Source organism: Ammodytes marinus (genome assembly GCF_949987685.1).
Source record: "Ammodytes marinus genome assembly, chromosome: 5".
Taxonomy (NCBI): domain Eukaryota; kingdom Metazoa; phylum Chordata; class Actinopteri; order Uranoscopiformes; family Ammodytidae; genus Ammodytes; species Ammodytes marinus.
This window is the reverse complement of record NC_137234.1, coordinates 11,622,501-11,638,062: the sequence shown is the minus strand read 5'-3', so window position 1 is coordinate 11,638,062 and position 15,562 is coordinate 11,622,501. Positions and strand designations below refer to the sequence as shown.

Below are 15,562 nucleotides of genomic sequence, written 5' to 3'. Positions count from 1 at the left end.
GTCTTTTCCTGTAACTGATACCATCAGTAACATAAAAATCTTCTCTGGTTGAACTTTCCCTATAGTGAATATACAATGGGTTTAGCTGAGCAAAGTCTCTGCGGCCTTCATTTAAGCCCTTGGCAAGGCTTAAATGAAGGCGGCATAGACTTTGCTCAGCAATGGAATGTCACAATGTTTATGCAGTTTGTTTCAATTTATTCTGGGAAACTGACAGTGATCACATTACTGGCAGCCTGCAGGCGGCTAATCAATCTATGTGACAGAAGAACATATGAGGATTGTGACTAAACAGCTAAAACATCCTCATTTATGTGCTGTCAGCTGGTAAACCAGACGAGCTCCTGAAGCACAAACCAATATATTTAAAATTAAGTACTTTTTTGCATGAACGACATCTCCACTTATTGGCCTAGCAAGTTTTTAGCAAACTGGTTGCCTAATTATATGTGTTCACAGTTCATGAAAGGTTATAGTTAAAATTATTATGAGACTTTTCATTTGTAAACTGCACTTTTTTGTGTCTATAAACATAAATAGATTTGACTTTAAAAAAAATAGCAAATCTCTTTTCAGATAGGCCTAGGCCTATAGTAAATGTCTTCGTTCAAGGAGACATCTTTAATTGATGGGGGAATATTGCCATCTAGTGGACACAATTTTATTACACAGAATATTTAATGCAGATGAGACTGCTCAACTTTATTTGAATCACCCTAAAAAAATATACCTGTCGTGTCTGTTTGTTGAAGGGTAGAGGTAAGTAAGTAAGTAAGTAAATGTTTTTATTTTCGGTCCATGACCACAAGACACAACACAAAGAAGATAAACAACTTTCCTTAAAAGCATCAATGGCCGAAAAAGGTTATAGGACGAAGCCGAGGCTTATTATGCCTACCCTCTTTACATACTGCTATAAAATAGGCTATACAATGTATCTGTAGGTAGGCAATATAATTGATTAATTTCCCCATATTTTAGTATTTGTATTTGTTATTTTGTAACCTATGTAGCCTATTATGGGAGGGGCACGTCTCATGAATGTGCTGGTTAGCAAAAAGTAGGCTACATCTCTTATTTAACAATTCGTTTGTTTGGTCTTTGCCTTCGTTTTATATACTATCTGGTTTTAACCATTAGAAGAACTGCAGGTAAGTCAGCTAAATGAGCTAGCCTTAGCATTAATTGTAGTCTGTCACAATTCAACACTTGACTGGCCTAGCCTATATTTTGTAAAATTAAAAAGAAAAAAATATACTGTATAATAATAATAATAATAATAATAATAATAATAATAATAATAATAATAATAATAATAATAATAATAATAATAATAATAATAATAATAATAATAATAATAATAATAGCCTAATAATGCCTGAAGGGTTAGCAAAATACAGTCGTAGTTTATTCTAACTAGCAATAGACGGTCTATAGCATAACATTACTTCACTGAGTTTGCAGTTCGCAAGCTGTAATTTGTTAAACAGAAACAGCTTCAAATTTGATTATTTGGCAAAATATATATAATTTCTGTTACTGACGTCACTCATTGAATACGGGAGTCTGAGCGTCGAGGTTGTCGTCCCTTCGATAGCTCAGTTGGTAGAGCGGAGGACTGTAGTGGAGAATTGCTGAAATCCTTAGGTCGCTGGTTCAAATCCGGCTCGAAGGAGACTCTTTTTTCCCCAAATCCTGTATTTCGCTTCCAATCGAGGCCCGAGAACAATCTTTCTACAGCCAATGAAATGGCCAGTCCACTCTTTCACGGGCCAATCAAGTCCCGAGGCCATTCTTTCAGGGGCAGGCCTTTCTTTCAGGGACCGTTGACGAGCTGTCAATCACTCACTAGCAGTGGGCGAGAGATGCGAGAAGAGAAGAGAAGAAAAGAGAGGAGAAGAGAAGACGGAGAATAACGGGGAAAGTAAAAGGTGTGTACAATTATAATGTTCAGACGTGAATAAATTAATGATTATAATCAGACGTTACAGTTTGATATAATATCATGTGTTTCTTTGACAGCGAACTTGTTACTGTCGCCGTTAAGTTTACACACGAAAAAAAAATTAAAAAAGTCTAGGTATATCGTATTAGCTACGTTACAGTTTTGACAGCAAACATGCTACTGTCGCCGTTTAGTTTACACACGGTTGTGTTACAGTGTTATAGGCTACATCATGTCGCTGGGTCAAACGCTATACTATCGGCTCTACGCATCTAATCCTCTTTTCAAACGCCCGTTCACGGAGTTAAACATAACATTACTTCTTAGCCGATTGAATTTATAATGTAGGTAGCGGTAGCCTGATAAGTGCTTTTCTTCCACACCCAGATATCTGGCTTTCCTAAATGAAAACAGCTTAATATTTACGATAGTAGGTCTGCATTAAGTTCTGCTATTGGTTGGGAAAACGAAGGCAGACCTACTCTCGTAATTATTAAGCTATAGCCTACCTAACATCACTAAACCGTTAAATCATTGTCCTCTTTTTGAGCGGAAAAAAAGAACTGTGTCAATATCATGCTAAAATAATCATACCGTTAGGCTACTGTGGCATGTTATTCTTATTCATGTAGCCTATTACACACTGATCTCACTTTAGTTAGAGTTAGCTGATTTAGACAACACTGTATTTCACTGTATTAACATTGCCCTCACTGGAGGCTGTCAGGTGTAATGATATTTAGTGGTTAAACGTTTGTTGGTTTGTTATAAATGACACTTACATATTTATGGTAGATGGCTTCAAAACTCAAAAAGCACACAGCGATGGGGAATGAGGAGTGGATGCTACGTCTGCGGAGGTTTGCTGCCCTTGGGGTTTGGCCCTCAGATGCAGGAAACAGGCCGGCTCCTGGACGTGTCCGCTGTGATGACAACAAGCTCAGCCAGCAATCCAGCTCTCTCCTCCCCAGCTTCTCTCCAGACTGCAGCTGCATCTGACAGTACAGAGGCCCCTGAGCAACAACTGGTAATTATTCTTTTCATAATGTTTTATCATACTGTGACAGTGTGCACACCTGCTCATGATGTAATCAAGTATGTAAAATGTTTATAAGGTAATATGTAAAAATCCTAAGAATGAATAAAAGCTTAATAAAATAAAATTTAACAGATCATGCCATCGGTCTGTGCCACCCCTCCTCCTGTGCTGCCAATGTACACTCCTCCTCCTGTGCCTCCCACTACCGCCATCTTACCGGCCCCTCTCCCCATTGCTCACACTGCTGGTCCCTCTGGGGCCGCGGCCAGGACCCTAGCAGCACCTGAGCAACAACTGGTAAGTCTTCTTGTGGCACTTTACACTGCAACAGCTGTGATATTGTGTGTTTTCGTTTTGTTTTTTGATTGAAATGTACTGTGACATTTTCCAGGCTGTGGATGAGCGTGGTGTCCCAGGGATGGACAAAGTGGACAGCCTGGCACAGTACTTGGTGGGACTGAGGGCTGAACCTGGCAACACTGTCAGCCCACAACAGGCGGGGACCATCGTGGCTCTGTGGCAGGACCTTCTGCAACAACAGGCGGCTGAAGAGGCAGGACCTCAGCATCCTGCAGCAAGGACTCAACCTTCCTCCCCAAGTACCTGTTGCTCCGGTGCCTCTCCCACCTCACAAAATGAGGCCCACTACTGCTCCTGTACATCCTGGTCCTAAAAACCAATACAACCTGCCAAAGAGCACAGTAGGGCAGGCAGTGGACAGGAGGAAGACTGCGGCTCCCCACCTCCATCCCACCCAGTTGCCTGTACAAAGACAGCTTTTTGCGCTGCAGCCACCTCAACCTGCCTCTACCCCTTTTCTTGTGGTCCCAAACCCGGTTATTTCACAACCAATTTTTTTGTTCCCACTAGTCCCGGCCCAGCATCCTAAAATAATTGCCCCTTCTGCTCCCCTTCCATCCCCACCAACTGTCCGCAGACCCTACATTCGCACTGTAGAAACAAACCAGTGTCGCTAGTGTCACCAGCCCCGTTTAAAGGAAACTGGACATGGCCAATACTACGGCCACATCTACTGTCCTGTCACAGCAACCAACACATTAGAACAGTGGCAGGAGGAAAAGAGGAGGGAGAGGGCAGATGCCAAAAAATAATCATACACTACACACAAAACATTTAACTTAAAGTTAAGAGTTACAAAACTCAGTGTATATATATATTTAGCCTTGTTTTACCTTTTGTATTTACTTGTTTTATTTTTATATACATTTACTTTCTTATATATTTCTTTGTGCTGTGTTTTTGTATTTATTTCATTTATTGTACTATTTTATTTGATTATTTATTTGTGTGTGTGTGTGTGTGTGTGTGTGTACTATGGTGCGTGTGTTTTGTATTAAATGTGCACACTATTTCTACAACAATGGTATTGACTTTTTATTTATTTAATCTTAAGTAGTATAATATCTAGTATTATAACACATTTTATTCATTAAAGGGCGCTTTTTAGGACACTCAAGGACAAATAATAGAAGATAAAAACTGATGCACAACAATAAAACAACAGACTAATAGTCGAACAAGTAAATATAAAAACATTTCACTGACTAAGCCAATCTGAAGAGCTAGGTTTTTTTGGGGAGAAAGTCAGTGTCACGGATGGCTTGTTGGTGAGAGGTCCAGGGACAGGGGCTTTTTGCTAATTGAGGTATTAAATGACAAGACAGGAATGGAACAGTATAGCAAATTGTTACCAGTGTTTTCAATACTAATTTTAGTTATTGTAAATGAGTAAAGAAAATGATTGGAGACATTACAGTCACAATAAAAAAGAAAGGTAACTTTGTTGTGATAAGTGTTCAAAGAACAAAAACAAAGGTTTAATCAAAGGTTTTACACTCTTTAGATGTGAGCTTTCCCAGGTAATTTACCTGTCGTAAATCAAGAGGTGTTGACAAGGAGGCAACATCTTGAACTTCCAAGATCAGAGACACTCTTTGATCTCTGATAATTTTCAGATTGCTTTTCATCCTTTCTTGACCCTGCAGTTAAGGGTTGACCACCCTAGCAGTTATGTAATAACTAGCCTATTATTTAATGTAACAGTCAAATGTCTACATTAACAACAAACACACAAAGTAGTACATTTTTTGGTCATTATATATCTCATTTAATAGTTTATTATTATTACATGTCATTCAGCAGACGCTTTTATCCAGAGTGACACACATTCATAGGCCGATAGCAGCAGCTACCATGCAGGGTGCAAATCTTTTGTATACAATCTGTGGTGCAAACTAACTATCGGGAGCAATTTAGACTTCAGTGTCTTGCCCTGGAACACTTGGACATGTGTCGGGGGGACGGGGGATCGAACCACCGACCCTGTAGTTGAGGGTGGACGCCCTCTTTCTTTCCCTCCTTTTAACTTTTTTTCTCCTTTTTCCTTTTTTTCTCCTTCCTTTTTTTCCCCCTTCTTCCCCCCCTTATATGGACGAATGTTCCCCAGCTTTACCGGAGTTGGTAGAGCGGAGGACTGTAGTGGAGATTTGCTGAAATCCTTAGGTCGCTGGTTCAAATCCGGCTCGAAGGAGACCCTTTTTTCCCCAAAATGTCACCGTAAATCCTTCCAACGCCAGAGTTATAGTGCCATCTAATCATAAACCCCGTTTTTTTTTGTTCCTGTAATTAGACCATCGATAGCTCGCCTGTTTAGCTTCTTGCCATGCGAGTAGGCTACCGACAGCATGTGTGCATAGATGTGCCGGTGTGTCTTGGCCTTTAACGTGAAAGTTATTGTTTTGTGTTTACCATAGGCCTATACATTGACTGATACATTTGAAGAATCTAGCATATGCATTTTAAGACAGAGTTCCTGGCGATGCTTAAAAACGTCAACGCCAATGCTGGGGTAGGCTATGTGATTTGATTTCTGATTGGTCAAAATTAACATGAGCGGTAGGCTACACTTTGACCAATCAGAGCGATGCTCCGATTCTAAAAAAAATTAAAAATACGATTCTCTGTTCTTATTGGCTGTTGGCACTGTCCATTCACTTTGGCACCGACGTTGTTGGTGTAGAGCGTGTCAGGGAGGGACCATAGGGAAGGGACCAAAGAGAACAAGTGGAGCGGTTGAGGTATTTGGATTCAAATCTCTATCCCAACTGCTATTTTCTCCCCAAATTCTCCACCCCAGCTTTAAGACTTTTTAATAAGAAGTCTTAAAAGGCATACAGTAGTGAGTGTCCTATAGGATAGGATGTATAGGATTGGTTGTTTGTAATGATTAGATGAATAAAATGATTGTTTTAAAACAATTATAGGTTTGGTATGGGATCTGAGAACATGTGTAGCCTTTTTTCTTTTGTTCATACATTTCTTCTTCGTTGTTTGCTCATAAACACTTCTAAAAATGTGTCTAAGCTGTAGGAATTTATCTTGGCAGTATTGTTCGGAGAGTCCTCTGTTTAATCAGGAGGTAGGCTTAATGTAGCCTACTTTAACCTGTGTTTGTAGTTTGTATTGAAACCTATTTTTTTTCTTTTCATTCAATGAGGGCGCACTCATAGGCAAATAAACATTTGTCAAATCCGCAAACCAGGGCTAAGAAGTTTGAGGTTATGGAAAAACTGAGATTGCAGGAGGACACCAATGAACCTGTGGTCATTTGTGGTACAAAAAATGCTAGTTAGACTAAGCAAATAATGGCGCGTCTATCAGTCATGAGTTGTTTTTATAACCTTTGAATTTGTTTTCTCTGTCACAGCAGAGAGAGGGTGGCAGAGTGGCTTCTCAGCACTGGACAGGTAGGTGCTGTTTATCTGGACTAGGAAGCTTCTGTTTAATTTACTTCCCTTAGGTTCAGCACACACAGAGATCAAAGCAGTGTGAATGTAAACACAATTGATGTCTGTTTAAACTGAGCAAAAATGCCCCAAAAGGTTTCTCAAATGGCACGATTTGATTCATTGTCATACAGTATACAGTATGATGGTACACGCGATAATTTTAGGTTTTATTTTGATTGCCTGATAAAATATCACCTTTGGCTGTTGTACAATAGCAACATTTATAATCGTGACATTTTAAAGCAGATTGATTGAACTTTTAAATAACTTTTAGTTTTAACTGTATGACATGTGGCACCTAACTTAAAGACCGACTTTACCAGTTGGAATATGAAGGTGTATTGAACTCGGAGATCCTATTTAGTATAAATGTGCAAAAAAAAAATAATCGGATCATCCTAGCCTGAGAAAAGGCAGAAAGAGTGTTTTATGGTCTCACTGTCTAACCCTACAGTTTCCTTCTTCTGGCATCATAGTAAGGGTTAGGATTAACAGGACAGCTGGGCCAAGGGAAGACTTAAAGAAGACTGAGGGAAGAAAAACCTGATTCATTATATTATAATAGTGATTTTATAATGATAGAACGCCGGTTCCGTATGGGTGAAGTATTCCTTCAGAGTAAATGGTGGTGTGGTGATCTATCAAACTATTTTGGACTTCCTGTTCCACAACATTAGGCATCTCAGTCGAGAAAGATAAACTATCTCAATTTCATTAGATAATATTTATAAATTGCCTTGATACTTGTATATTAAAGGGTTTTCTTTGCAATCCATTATCTGTCATTTTGTAGCTGCATGGCTTTTTACGTAATTTATAATATTATTTTAATAAGATTTCTTTAATTTAAAGAGAGTGGTGATCTTACATCACATAAGTTTTTTCTTATATTAATATAACCTAACATCTCAATGACAGAACAGTGATATAGAGTAATGTTCACACAGATGCCCTCAATGTACAGATATATTAACAGGAAGAGTGCGCAGTAAGCAGCAATGACATAAACCTAATCGATAAGAAATTCAGCTTTCAAAAGTTTTATTGTTGTGTAGTGTTGGAAATGTTTAGATGACAATCATTTTTAAGTTTTCATATAATGACACCAGAAAAAAGACATAATTTAATCACTCAAAAAGATTTGAAATGAAAATGGTAAAATGGCTGAGGTAGTCATGTGGCAATAAGAACTAAATTAGGCACATTTGAAAGGATAACAAAAGTTTGGTTAAGTAAAACTCTAGTGGACAGTAGTGTTACAAGTTAAACACCCAATAATGGCTAAACAAATATATAGAGAGAGTCAACCCAATTCTTGAAATACCAAGATATCCTGGATTTTTTAAAATATTGATGTCACAAATCAAAGTATTCATCTAGTCTATAAGGGTCGAAACAATATTACAATCTTCAATCAAGGATTTTGGTTGCTTGGATTTTGGTTATTGCACTCGAGACGAACACGCTTCCTTGGTGAAGCTGGAGACTCCAGACAGAAGGCCGTAGGAGAGACGGGACGGGACTCGGGGAGTAACTCCGTCTGATACTTGTCAATATAAGGTTTGGCCACATGCCACACCTGAACAGAAAATATAAAACATGTCACTTAAAAATCTCTGTTTGCATTTCCAGCTTTGTGTAGCTTAAATGCACATGTAGATTGGACACATTTTAAAGCCACAGTGTGAATTAACATCATATCCTCCATAAACTCGGACACTTGCCTTCTGGTCAAGTAGAAGACGATGAACAGCTTCAATGTCTGGAGACATGAATCGGTCCTTAAACCAGGGTCTGTTAATGGCAGAACAGTTGAGAGTTTTGAGACAGTAAGAAGTGGAACAGTAGATACATATTAACTATCCTGCACATCCCTTCAGCAGACTGAAAGCTGTGTACCTTGGCCACATGTGTTTGACTTACTTGACCACACTGCGCACAAGGTCATAGACCTTCTCCAATGGAGTGGTGGTACGAAGTGGGCGGAGGAACTCGATACCCTGACAGGCCGCCAACAGCTCTATAGCAAGAACTGAGCAACAGAAAAGGAAAGAAAAGAAAGGTCAGAAATGACATTATATGTTAAAGCCATCTGTTCTATACTTTGTAGCTGATCATTCTTTTCCAACACATTTGTATTTTTTCATTGTGAATATTTTTTCCACAAAAAAACAAAAACTTGTAGAGAGAAAACGAACACATAGCCAAAGAGGCATTGATTTACTTATAGTTTTATGGTTAACCAGTATATCTACTAAACTCAATTATCATTGATTCACAGTTAGTGTACATTGGCACGATTATCAACAATGCTTCCTTTGCACCTTTTTTGTAGCAGAAACAATGTGTCGCTTCTTGTCACTTTAGAAGATAACTTGAAAATGTGAAGTTCATTTTAAAGAAGTTTTGAACCTGCTGGTGCTAATGTGGAGCTAATGATAATTGAAATTAAATTAAACTATGTACTAGATTGTCTAACTTCTACACCATTATCAATTTAGAGTTGGTCACTTTTTATTTGGTATTTCAGTCATTTTGGCCTTTTGACGTTTGCCGTAAATAATTTCCCTGAGGTCTCGAAGTACCTACATTAGCAAACAATTGTGTATTTGGTCAATATAATCTCTGCATCCTGTGAATCCGCTGTGAATTCTGTGTTGCAATAAATTTGATAGGATTATTCAAACTTTAATAGTGACAATAATCCCATCATGCCTGGATTTTCAAAAAGTATTACCTTGCTCCACATGCTCCACGACCCTCAGGGCTTTCCTAGCAGCCCAGCCTCCCATAGACACATGGTCTTCTGTGGCAGCACTGGTGGACAAGGAGTCCACAGAGGATGGATGACACAACACTTTATTTTCTGAAACTAGAGAACACAAAATGGAGATTAAATTATTATGTTTTGAATGTTAATATAGGTATAAAATTATGAAACATTGAATTTTGTTTAAAATATTCTACCTTAAATTAAATGTTCAGTATTAAAACATATTTCATTTTGATGAAAAATCATCTATTTTATTTAACATGAATCTAAAAGCAACATATACGTAATTCCCTTTGCTCATGTTAATACATTTTTCTTTTTTTTTGTACACTAACCCAAGGCAGCAGCGGTGCAATGAGCAATCATGAAGCCAGAGTTGAGTCCTCCCTCATTGACGAGGAAGGCAGGCAGCTCGCTCAGAGAAGGGTTACACAACCTTTCAATCCTCCTCTCACTGATAGACGCCAGCTCATGTACAGCAATGGCTAAAAAGTCCAGAGCCTGAGAGAAAGTAAAGGGCAATGAGGGAAAGGAGAACAACATCTACAACAAACCAAAACAATGTGTTAGGAGTCTGGCACATGTGTACCTTAGCCGGGTATTCTCCATGGAAATTGCCACCTGAAATGGTCTCACCTCTGTCAGCAAATACCATCTTGTACGGCCATTAAGAAAAATATATCAAGTCTTAGTTCCAATAAAATCCAAGATACAATTTATAACAGAACTTAGAATTTTGGGTTAAAACAAATCATCATCTTAGTCTCGTCTCTATAGCAGTGAAGGATACAGGATTGTCAGTGGCACTGTTGATTTCTGTATTTATGATGTCCTTGACAAATTTTATCGTGTCATTGGTGATTCCATGAACCTGTGTCCAGAAACAGAAGGTTTAAGCACAGAAACAGCTGAACAATATTGAAGCACAGTCTATCTCAGTGTATAGTGTACTCAGTATTGAGTCCTGAGGGAGAAACTAGTGATTTTGGCATATATAAGGGAACTCGACTTGACTTGAGGTTACCTGAGGACAGCATCGCATGGTGTAGGCATCCTGGACATGGTCACAGAACCGATGGCTCTCTGAAAAAACGCACCAGATGACACATATGAAGTACTACAAGTTTAAGGGTGCAATGGTGGCATACTACCAAAAGCTATACTTTATTTGCAATGCTCCAGCTCTGAAACTAGTACTGTGATCAAGGGCAGTGCTCAAAATATTCCTTTATAGATGTTTGGGATTTCGGTGGGAAGAAACCCAAACAAGCATGCAAACGGCACACATTGTTGTCCTGTAAGCCAGAAATAGGATTGAACACAGGATCTGTGAGGTAACAGTGCTGCCAAAATGTTGAGTGTATAGCAATAACTATGTGTGCTTTGTTATATAAGATTGTGTTATTTGTCCCTGTTAGAATCAGGGTAAGTCGGCTCTGACCTGCAATCTCGGATGGATGGTGATCAGAGTCCAACAGCGAGCGGAAGCGTAGGGCCACCTCTATCTGTCCGGGGTGGGGGCGCAGCGCGTGGATGTCTGGAAGAGGAATGAAGAAACAGATGCAGAAGCTTAAAGTACGGACTTAATACATCTGTGTTTTGGTTCGCAAACACCACCACTTTGGCTGCTCACCACTGTCAAAGGCCTTGGTGGTTCCCTTGAGCACCTCCAGGGTCAGAGCAGCAATGATGTCTGCCTGCTGAGCTATGGCCTGGGCTCGCTCCACGGCCTCCGCCCCCAGAGAGGTGATCATCTGGGTCCCATTGATCAGAGCAAGACCCTGTAAGGGAAAGAGTGACATGGATATTTCTCCTCTTAAAGAAACCAGTAGGAGAATGCAATGAAGTGTTCCCTATATTGTTCTTTATAATTGTAAACACTGTTCTTGTTTTTATTAATTATTTGACAGGGACGACATGTAGGCAAATATACACTTCTATAAAATGCAACTGATTGAATATGACTGCAGTCCCTGGTAAGACATTTAAGGATAACACAGACAAGAAAACACTAAAATACATAGAGACCACCAGTATAATACAAAAACAAACACTACAATCAGTAATTGAAACAGCAACAATTAAAAACAAAATAAGAAAAACAAGAATGAAAGAAGGTTTGTACAGTATGTTACATAATTGTTAATGTTGTACCTGAGAAATCACAACGCATTCCAAGTGAACCCTGTATCAGTTACTCTAGTGCAGACAAATCAAATATGAGAGAGCATGGTTGGTTTCAAAGTTTTAAACATTACCTCTTTAGGCCTCAGTGATATTGGCTTCAGTCCATGGGCTTCTAGGACCTGCCCGGGGATGAAAGGAGTAAAAACATTGAAAAGGTCAAGGGTCATCAAAAAGCAAACATGTTGTCGAACCGTATCTTGCAACCTTTAACTCCTAAAAGAAAAAGTGACATTCGCTGCAGCATTGAGCAAGTCATTGTTTTACAACTATAGAAAAGTCATTATGACAAATCTATTTTTAAGATCTTACGTATTTGGCATCTGCCCATCCGCTCTTGGGAGACCACATTCTCCCCTCTCCCATCAGCCCCAGGGCCAGGTGAGAAAGGGGGGCCAGGTCTCCACTAGCACCCACTGTTCCCTTTTCTGGGACGAAGGAGAGGCAGGAAGCTGTAGGGGCAAAATGAATTAGGGATTACAATTGGTCATATGTCAGTCAACTTCCCCAATACTATACTGATCCCCAAAGGAGGTGCTCAGCAGTGGACCAAAGCTGATATCCCAGATAAAGTGAGGCTGCTGGTTTACCATTAAAGGCTTGGATCATGGCATGAAGGGTTTCCAGAGAAATCCCGCTGTACCCTTTGGCCAGAACATTGATTCTCAGAGCGAGCAGCATGCGAGTCCTTTCTGGGCTTAGCGGGTTTCCCACACCTACACACCATAGCATAGCATTTATGAAGCGGGTACAAATACAGCACTTGGTCAGGTGCACTGAATAACTTTACATTTTGAAATGTACACTAGTAAAGTGAGCTTTACAGAGAGTTTGATTACCTGCTGAGTGTGACCGAACCAAGTTCTCCTGTAGCTCCCTGTAGAACAAAAAGTACATGGCCATCAATCAGAGCACAAAAAACTGCTCATTGTCCAACAGAAGATCAGATAGTGAAGTGTTGACTTTACTTGAGTTTGGGGACAGGAATGACCGTTCGGGCAAACTTGCCAAAACCTGTTGTGATTCCATAGACAACTGCAGGAACAGAGAGAGAGATTGAAAACTGAATACGGCTACTTTCTGAAATACTGTTTGGCATTAGCTGGTTAACATTAAAGACATTGGAATTCTTTATTCTGAAAAGTGTTTTACCTCTGTTTTCTTTGACAATGGTGTCCAAAAGTTCTCTGGCTTTCACAACTTTTAGTTCTGCCTCCGGGGTCAGCTGACAATGTTGGTAAAGGGAATGATTACATTAAGTCAACGATTACCACAGAGACCACCAATGACAACAAAAAACTATTTGTTGATCATTACCTTTATCTTGTACAGTCCTCTTCCTAAGTTGACCAGATCTGTCGATGACAGGCTGTTGCCATCGAGGGCAATAAACTGCACAGGAGGACCAGAGTTACACAGCAGTAGGCAAAATAATGTTTTAAATTTGAACAGTGAATAGGTGAACACTTACGTCTGCGGCTTCTTTGTATGCTGCTGTACTATTTCACAGTTTAATTAAGGATAACATTCAACAAAGTTAAAACTTTCCTTCTACTGTATCACTTTTACAGACATGATAAAACCCCATAGTGTGTTATTGAATATATGGCTCATATGTATTTTACTCACAATGTATAAAGATCTAATAGTATACTTTTTTTTTATACGGATTTAATAAATAGTCTTTAGTACAAACTACAGTACCCACTACCCACTGTACTTCACCAGTTTAAGGATACAGATGAGAAACTCCAAGCTGGCAGGGGATAAAGTCAGGGGACATGGTATCGCCATCAATAGCTGTAAGGACAGAATAATAATACACATTTTGCACATTCCCTCCTGTTGGTAGATAATGGCATAGCATGTAATGTCAGATCTCGTAGGTACATAAGTAACTGTGCACAATTACGCACAGGTTGGTTAAACATCTCCACCACCCCCCAAATGTGATGCAAACATTTCTTCTATTTTAAATGTCTACGGTCATTACCAATTTCGACAAAGTCATTATCTTCCAGTACATCCTCGATGGTGTCATCCGCGTCCAACAAACCCAAACCCTGGCACCTGCGCACCCCAAAACGAGTGTCCTTCATAGCCTTGATGCCGCCGTTGTCCGGTTTGTTCTTCATGTAACGTTTAATGGCTTCTTGCCCGAGCCATTGGATGGTGTTGCTGGTGTCCCGGCAGGGCACTGCCAGCCACTCATCTCGGATGTGGACAGTAAAACGAGGCATTGCGCTTCAGTGGGACTCTGCTGCAGTGTGCGCTGCTCGCCGCTCTCCAAGGTACCACCTTCAGCCGCCCAAAGTTCAGCTGCCAATCAGACGCACCGTTTGGGGCCACGCCTCGCCACCATAGATAGTAAGCTCGCCACTGACCCACCTCTGACCTCCACAGGTGGGTCACACTGATGTTTGGACCCCAACGTTCACGTGATTTTTAAAACACACAACTAAAGGCAAAAAATTGAAGTGTGCAGGTCTTTGAAGTCTTTGAAGGAGCAGCACGTGATGGCGTTAGACCGCTGACATTGACAGGAATACTTTTAAAAAAAAACGTACAGTACGTAATTATTTGAAGAACATCAACAACAAACTCAAATTGATATTATGACAAACCAACATAAACTGTAGTAAAATATTACAAACTCGTAGCTGCAGTGTAGTCGATTGTATCACTTGCTTCTTCTCTTGGTGAACCCTTGGCCGCCATAGGAACGTCCAACATATTTGCACAATTACCAGTTCAAAACCTGCTGAGGACCTCGGTTGCACGTCAACCCGTACCTTCCAGTTAAACCATGAATATTAGTATATAAGTTAAGATGTAGCCTACATGTTATTATCAAAACTGAAAATCTGAACGCCTTGTCCCAAACTTCCAGCTTTGGTGGTCCGATCCTAGTTTTTCTCTCCTGCACAGTAACAATAGGAAACTACTAAGTAGACATGCAACAACTGAAGGGGTAACTTTACAATAAGGTATACAAATTTGTAGTAGCTACTACATACCTACTACATAGATATGTGTTACCTACTACATAGGTTTTTTTTTGTGCTACCTAACACATAGGTTTTTTTTTGTGCTACCTATGTGTTAGGTAGCACAAAAAAAAAACCTAACACATAGGGTTTTTTTGTGTTACCTACTACATAGGTTTTTGTTTGTGCTACCTAACACATAGGTTTTTTTTGTGCTACCTATGTGTTAGGTAGCACAAAAAAAACCCTATGTAGTAGGTAACACAAAAAAAACCTATGTAGTAGGTAACACATATCTATGTAGTAGGTATGTAGTAGCTACTACAATTTTGTGTACCTTATTGTAAAGTGTTACCGTGTATTGAAAAACTGATTTGTATTATATAAGTATTGATAGTCATTTCTTTCCACAATAATTAGTCAAAAGATTCATAGATAGTTAATTGAAAATATGTTAATAATATTAAAATTACAGGTATGTAGATCTAGTAGGCTAAATAAATATCACGTCATAAACTTGTGTAAAGATTTCTGTATTGTGCTTCTAGACTCATTTTTTCATACACATTTTATAATTTATTTAAATAGTGAGATCTTATAAAGCATGTATTAGGCTATATGAAAGTTGTAGGCCTATGTAATATTCAATTTACCTTCCATTTTCTTTTTGTCTAAATGTTATGAAAATAGTGTATTGGTTTTATTTCCTTTTTGCCTGTCCCTCGTGCAACTTCTCTCCAAAAACCACACAATTTTTTTGCCCTGTGGTTGGAAGTAACGAGGCATACCTGAACGCATCGCAGTAGGCTGTGGGTCTGATGATGT

The 15,562-nt window shown here is 39.4% G+C and overlaps 1 protein-coding gene and 1 long non-coding RNA gene across 2 annotated transcripts; one reads left to right on the top strand and one right to left on the bottom strand.

The window, feature by feature from the left end:
- The first annotated feature begins 1,876 nt into the window (after positions 1-1,876).
- Positions 1,877-3,224, top strand: LOC307250119. The gene is made up of 3 exons (XR_013844867.1): positions 1,877-1,931; positions 2,741-2,972; positions 3,117-3,224. It is a non-coding gene; the product is annotated as an uncharacterized lncRNA (long non-coding RNA).
- A 4,983-nt stretch (positions 3,225-8,207) lies between these two features.
- hal (histidine ammonia-lyase) lies at positions 8,208-13,990 on the bottom strand (the record flags this gene model as incomplete). The annotated part of the gene is made up of 20 exons (XM_080028542.1): positions 8,208-8,372; positions 8,518-8,587; positions 8,717-8,825; positions 9,531-9,665; positions 9,902-10,067; positions 10,156-10,221; positions 10,357-10,437; positions 10,591-10,649; positions 11,008-11,103; positions 11,200-11,347; positions 11,825-11,872; positions 12,063-12,202; positions 12,341-12,466; positions 12,590-12,627; positions 12,719-12,785; positions 12,903-12,975; positions 13,068-13,142; positions 13,222-13,249; positions 13,490-13,550; positions 13,744-13,990. 20 exons carry the CDS (start codon positions 13,988-13,990, stop codon positions 8,208-8,210), a joined length of 1,998 nt encoding a protein of 665 aa, XP_079884668.1.
- Between the last annotated feature and the right edge of the window lie 1,572 nt (positions 13,991-15,562).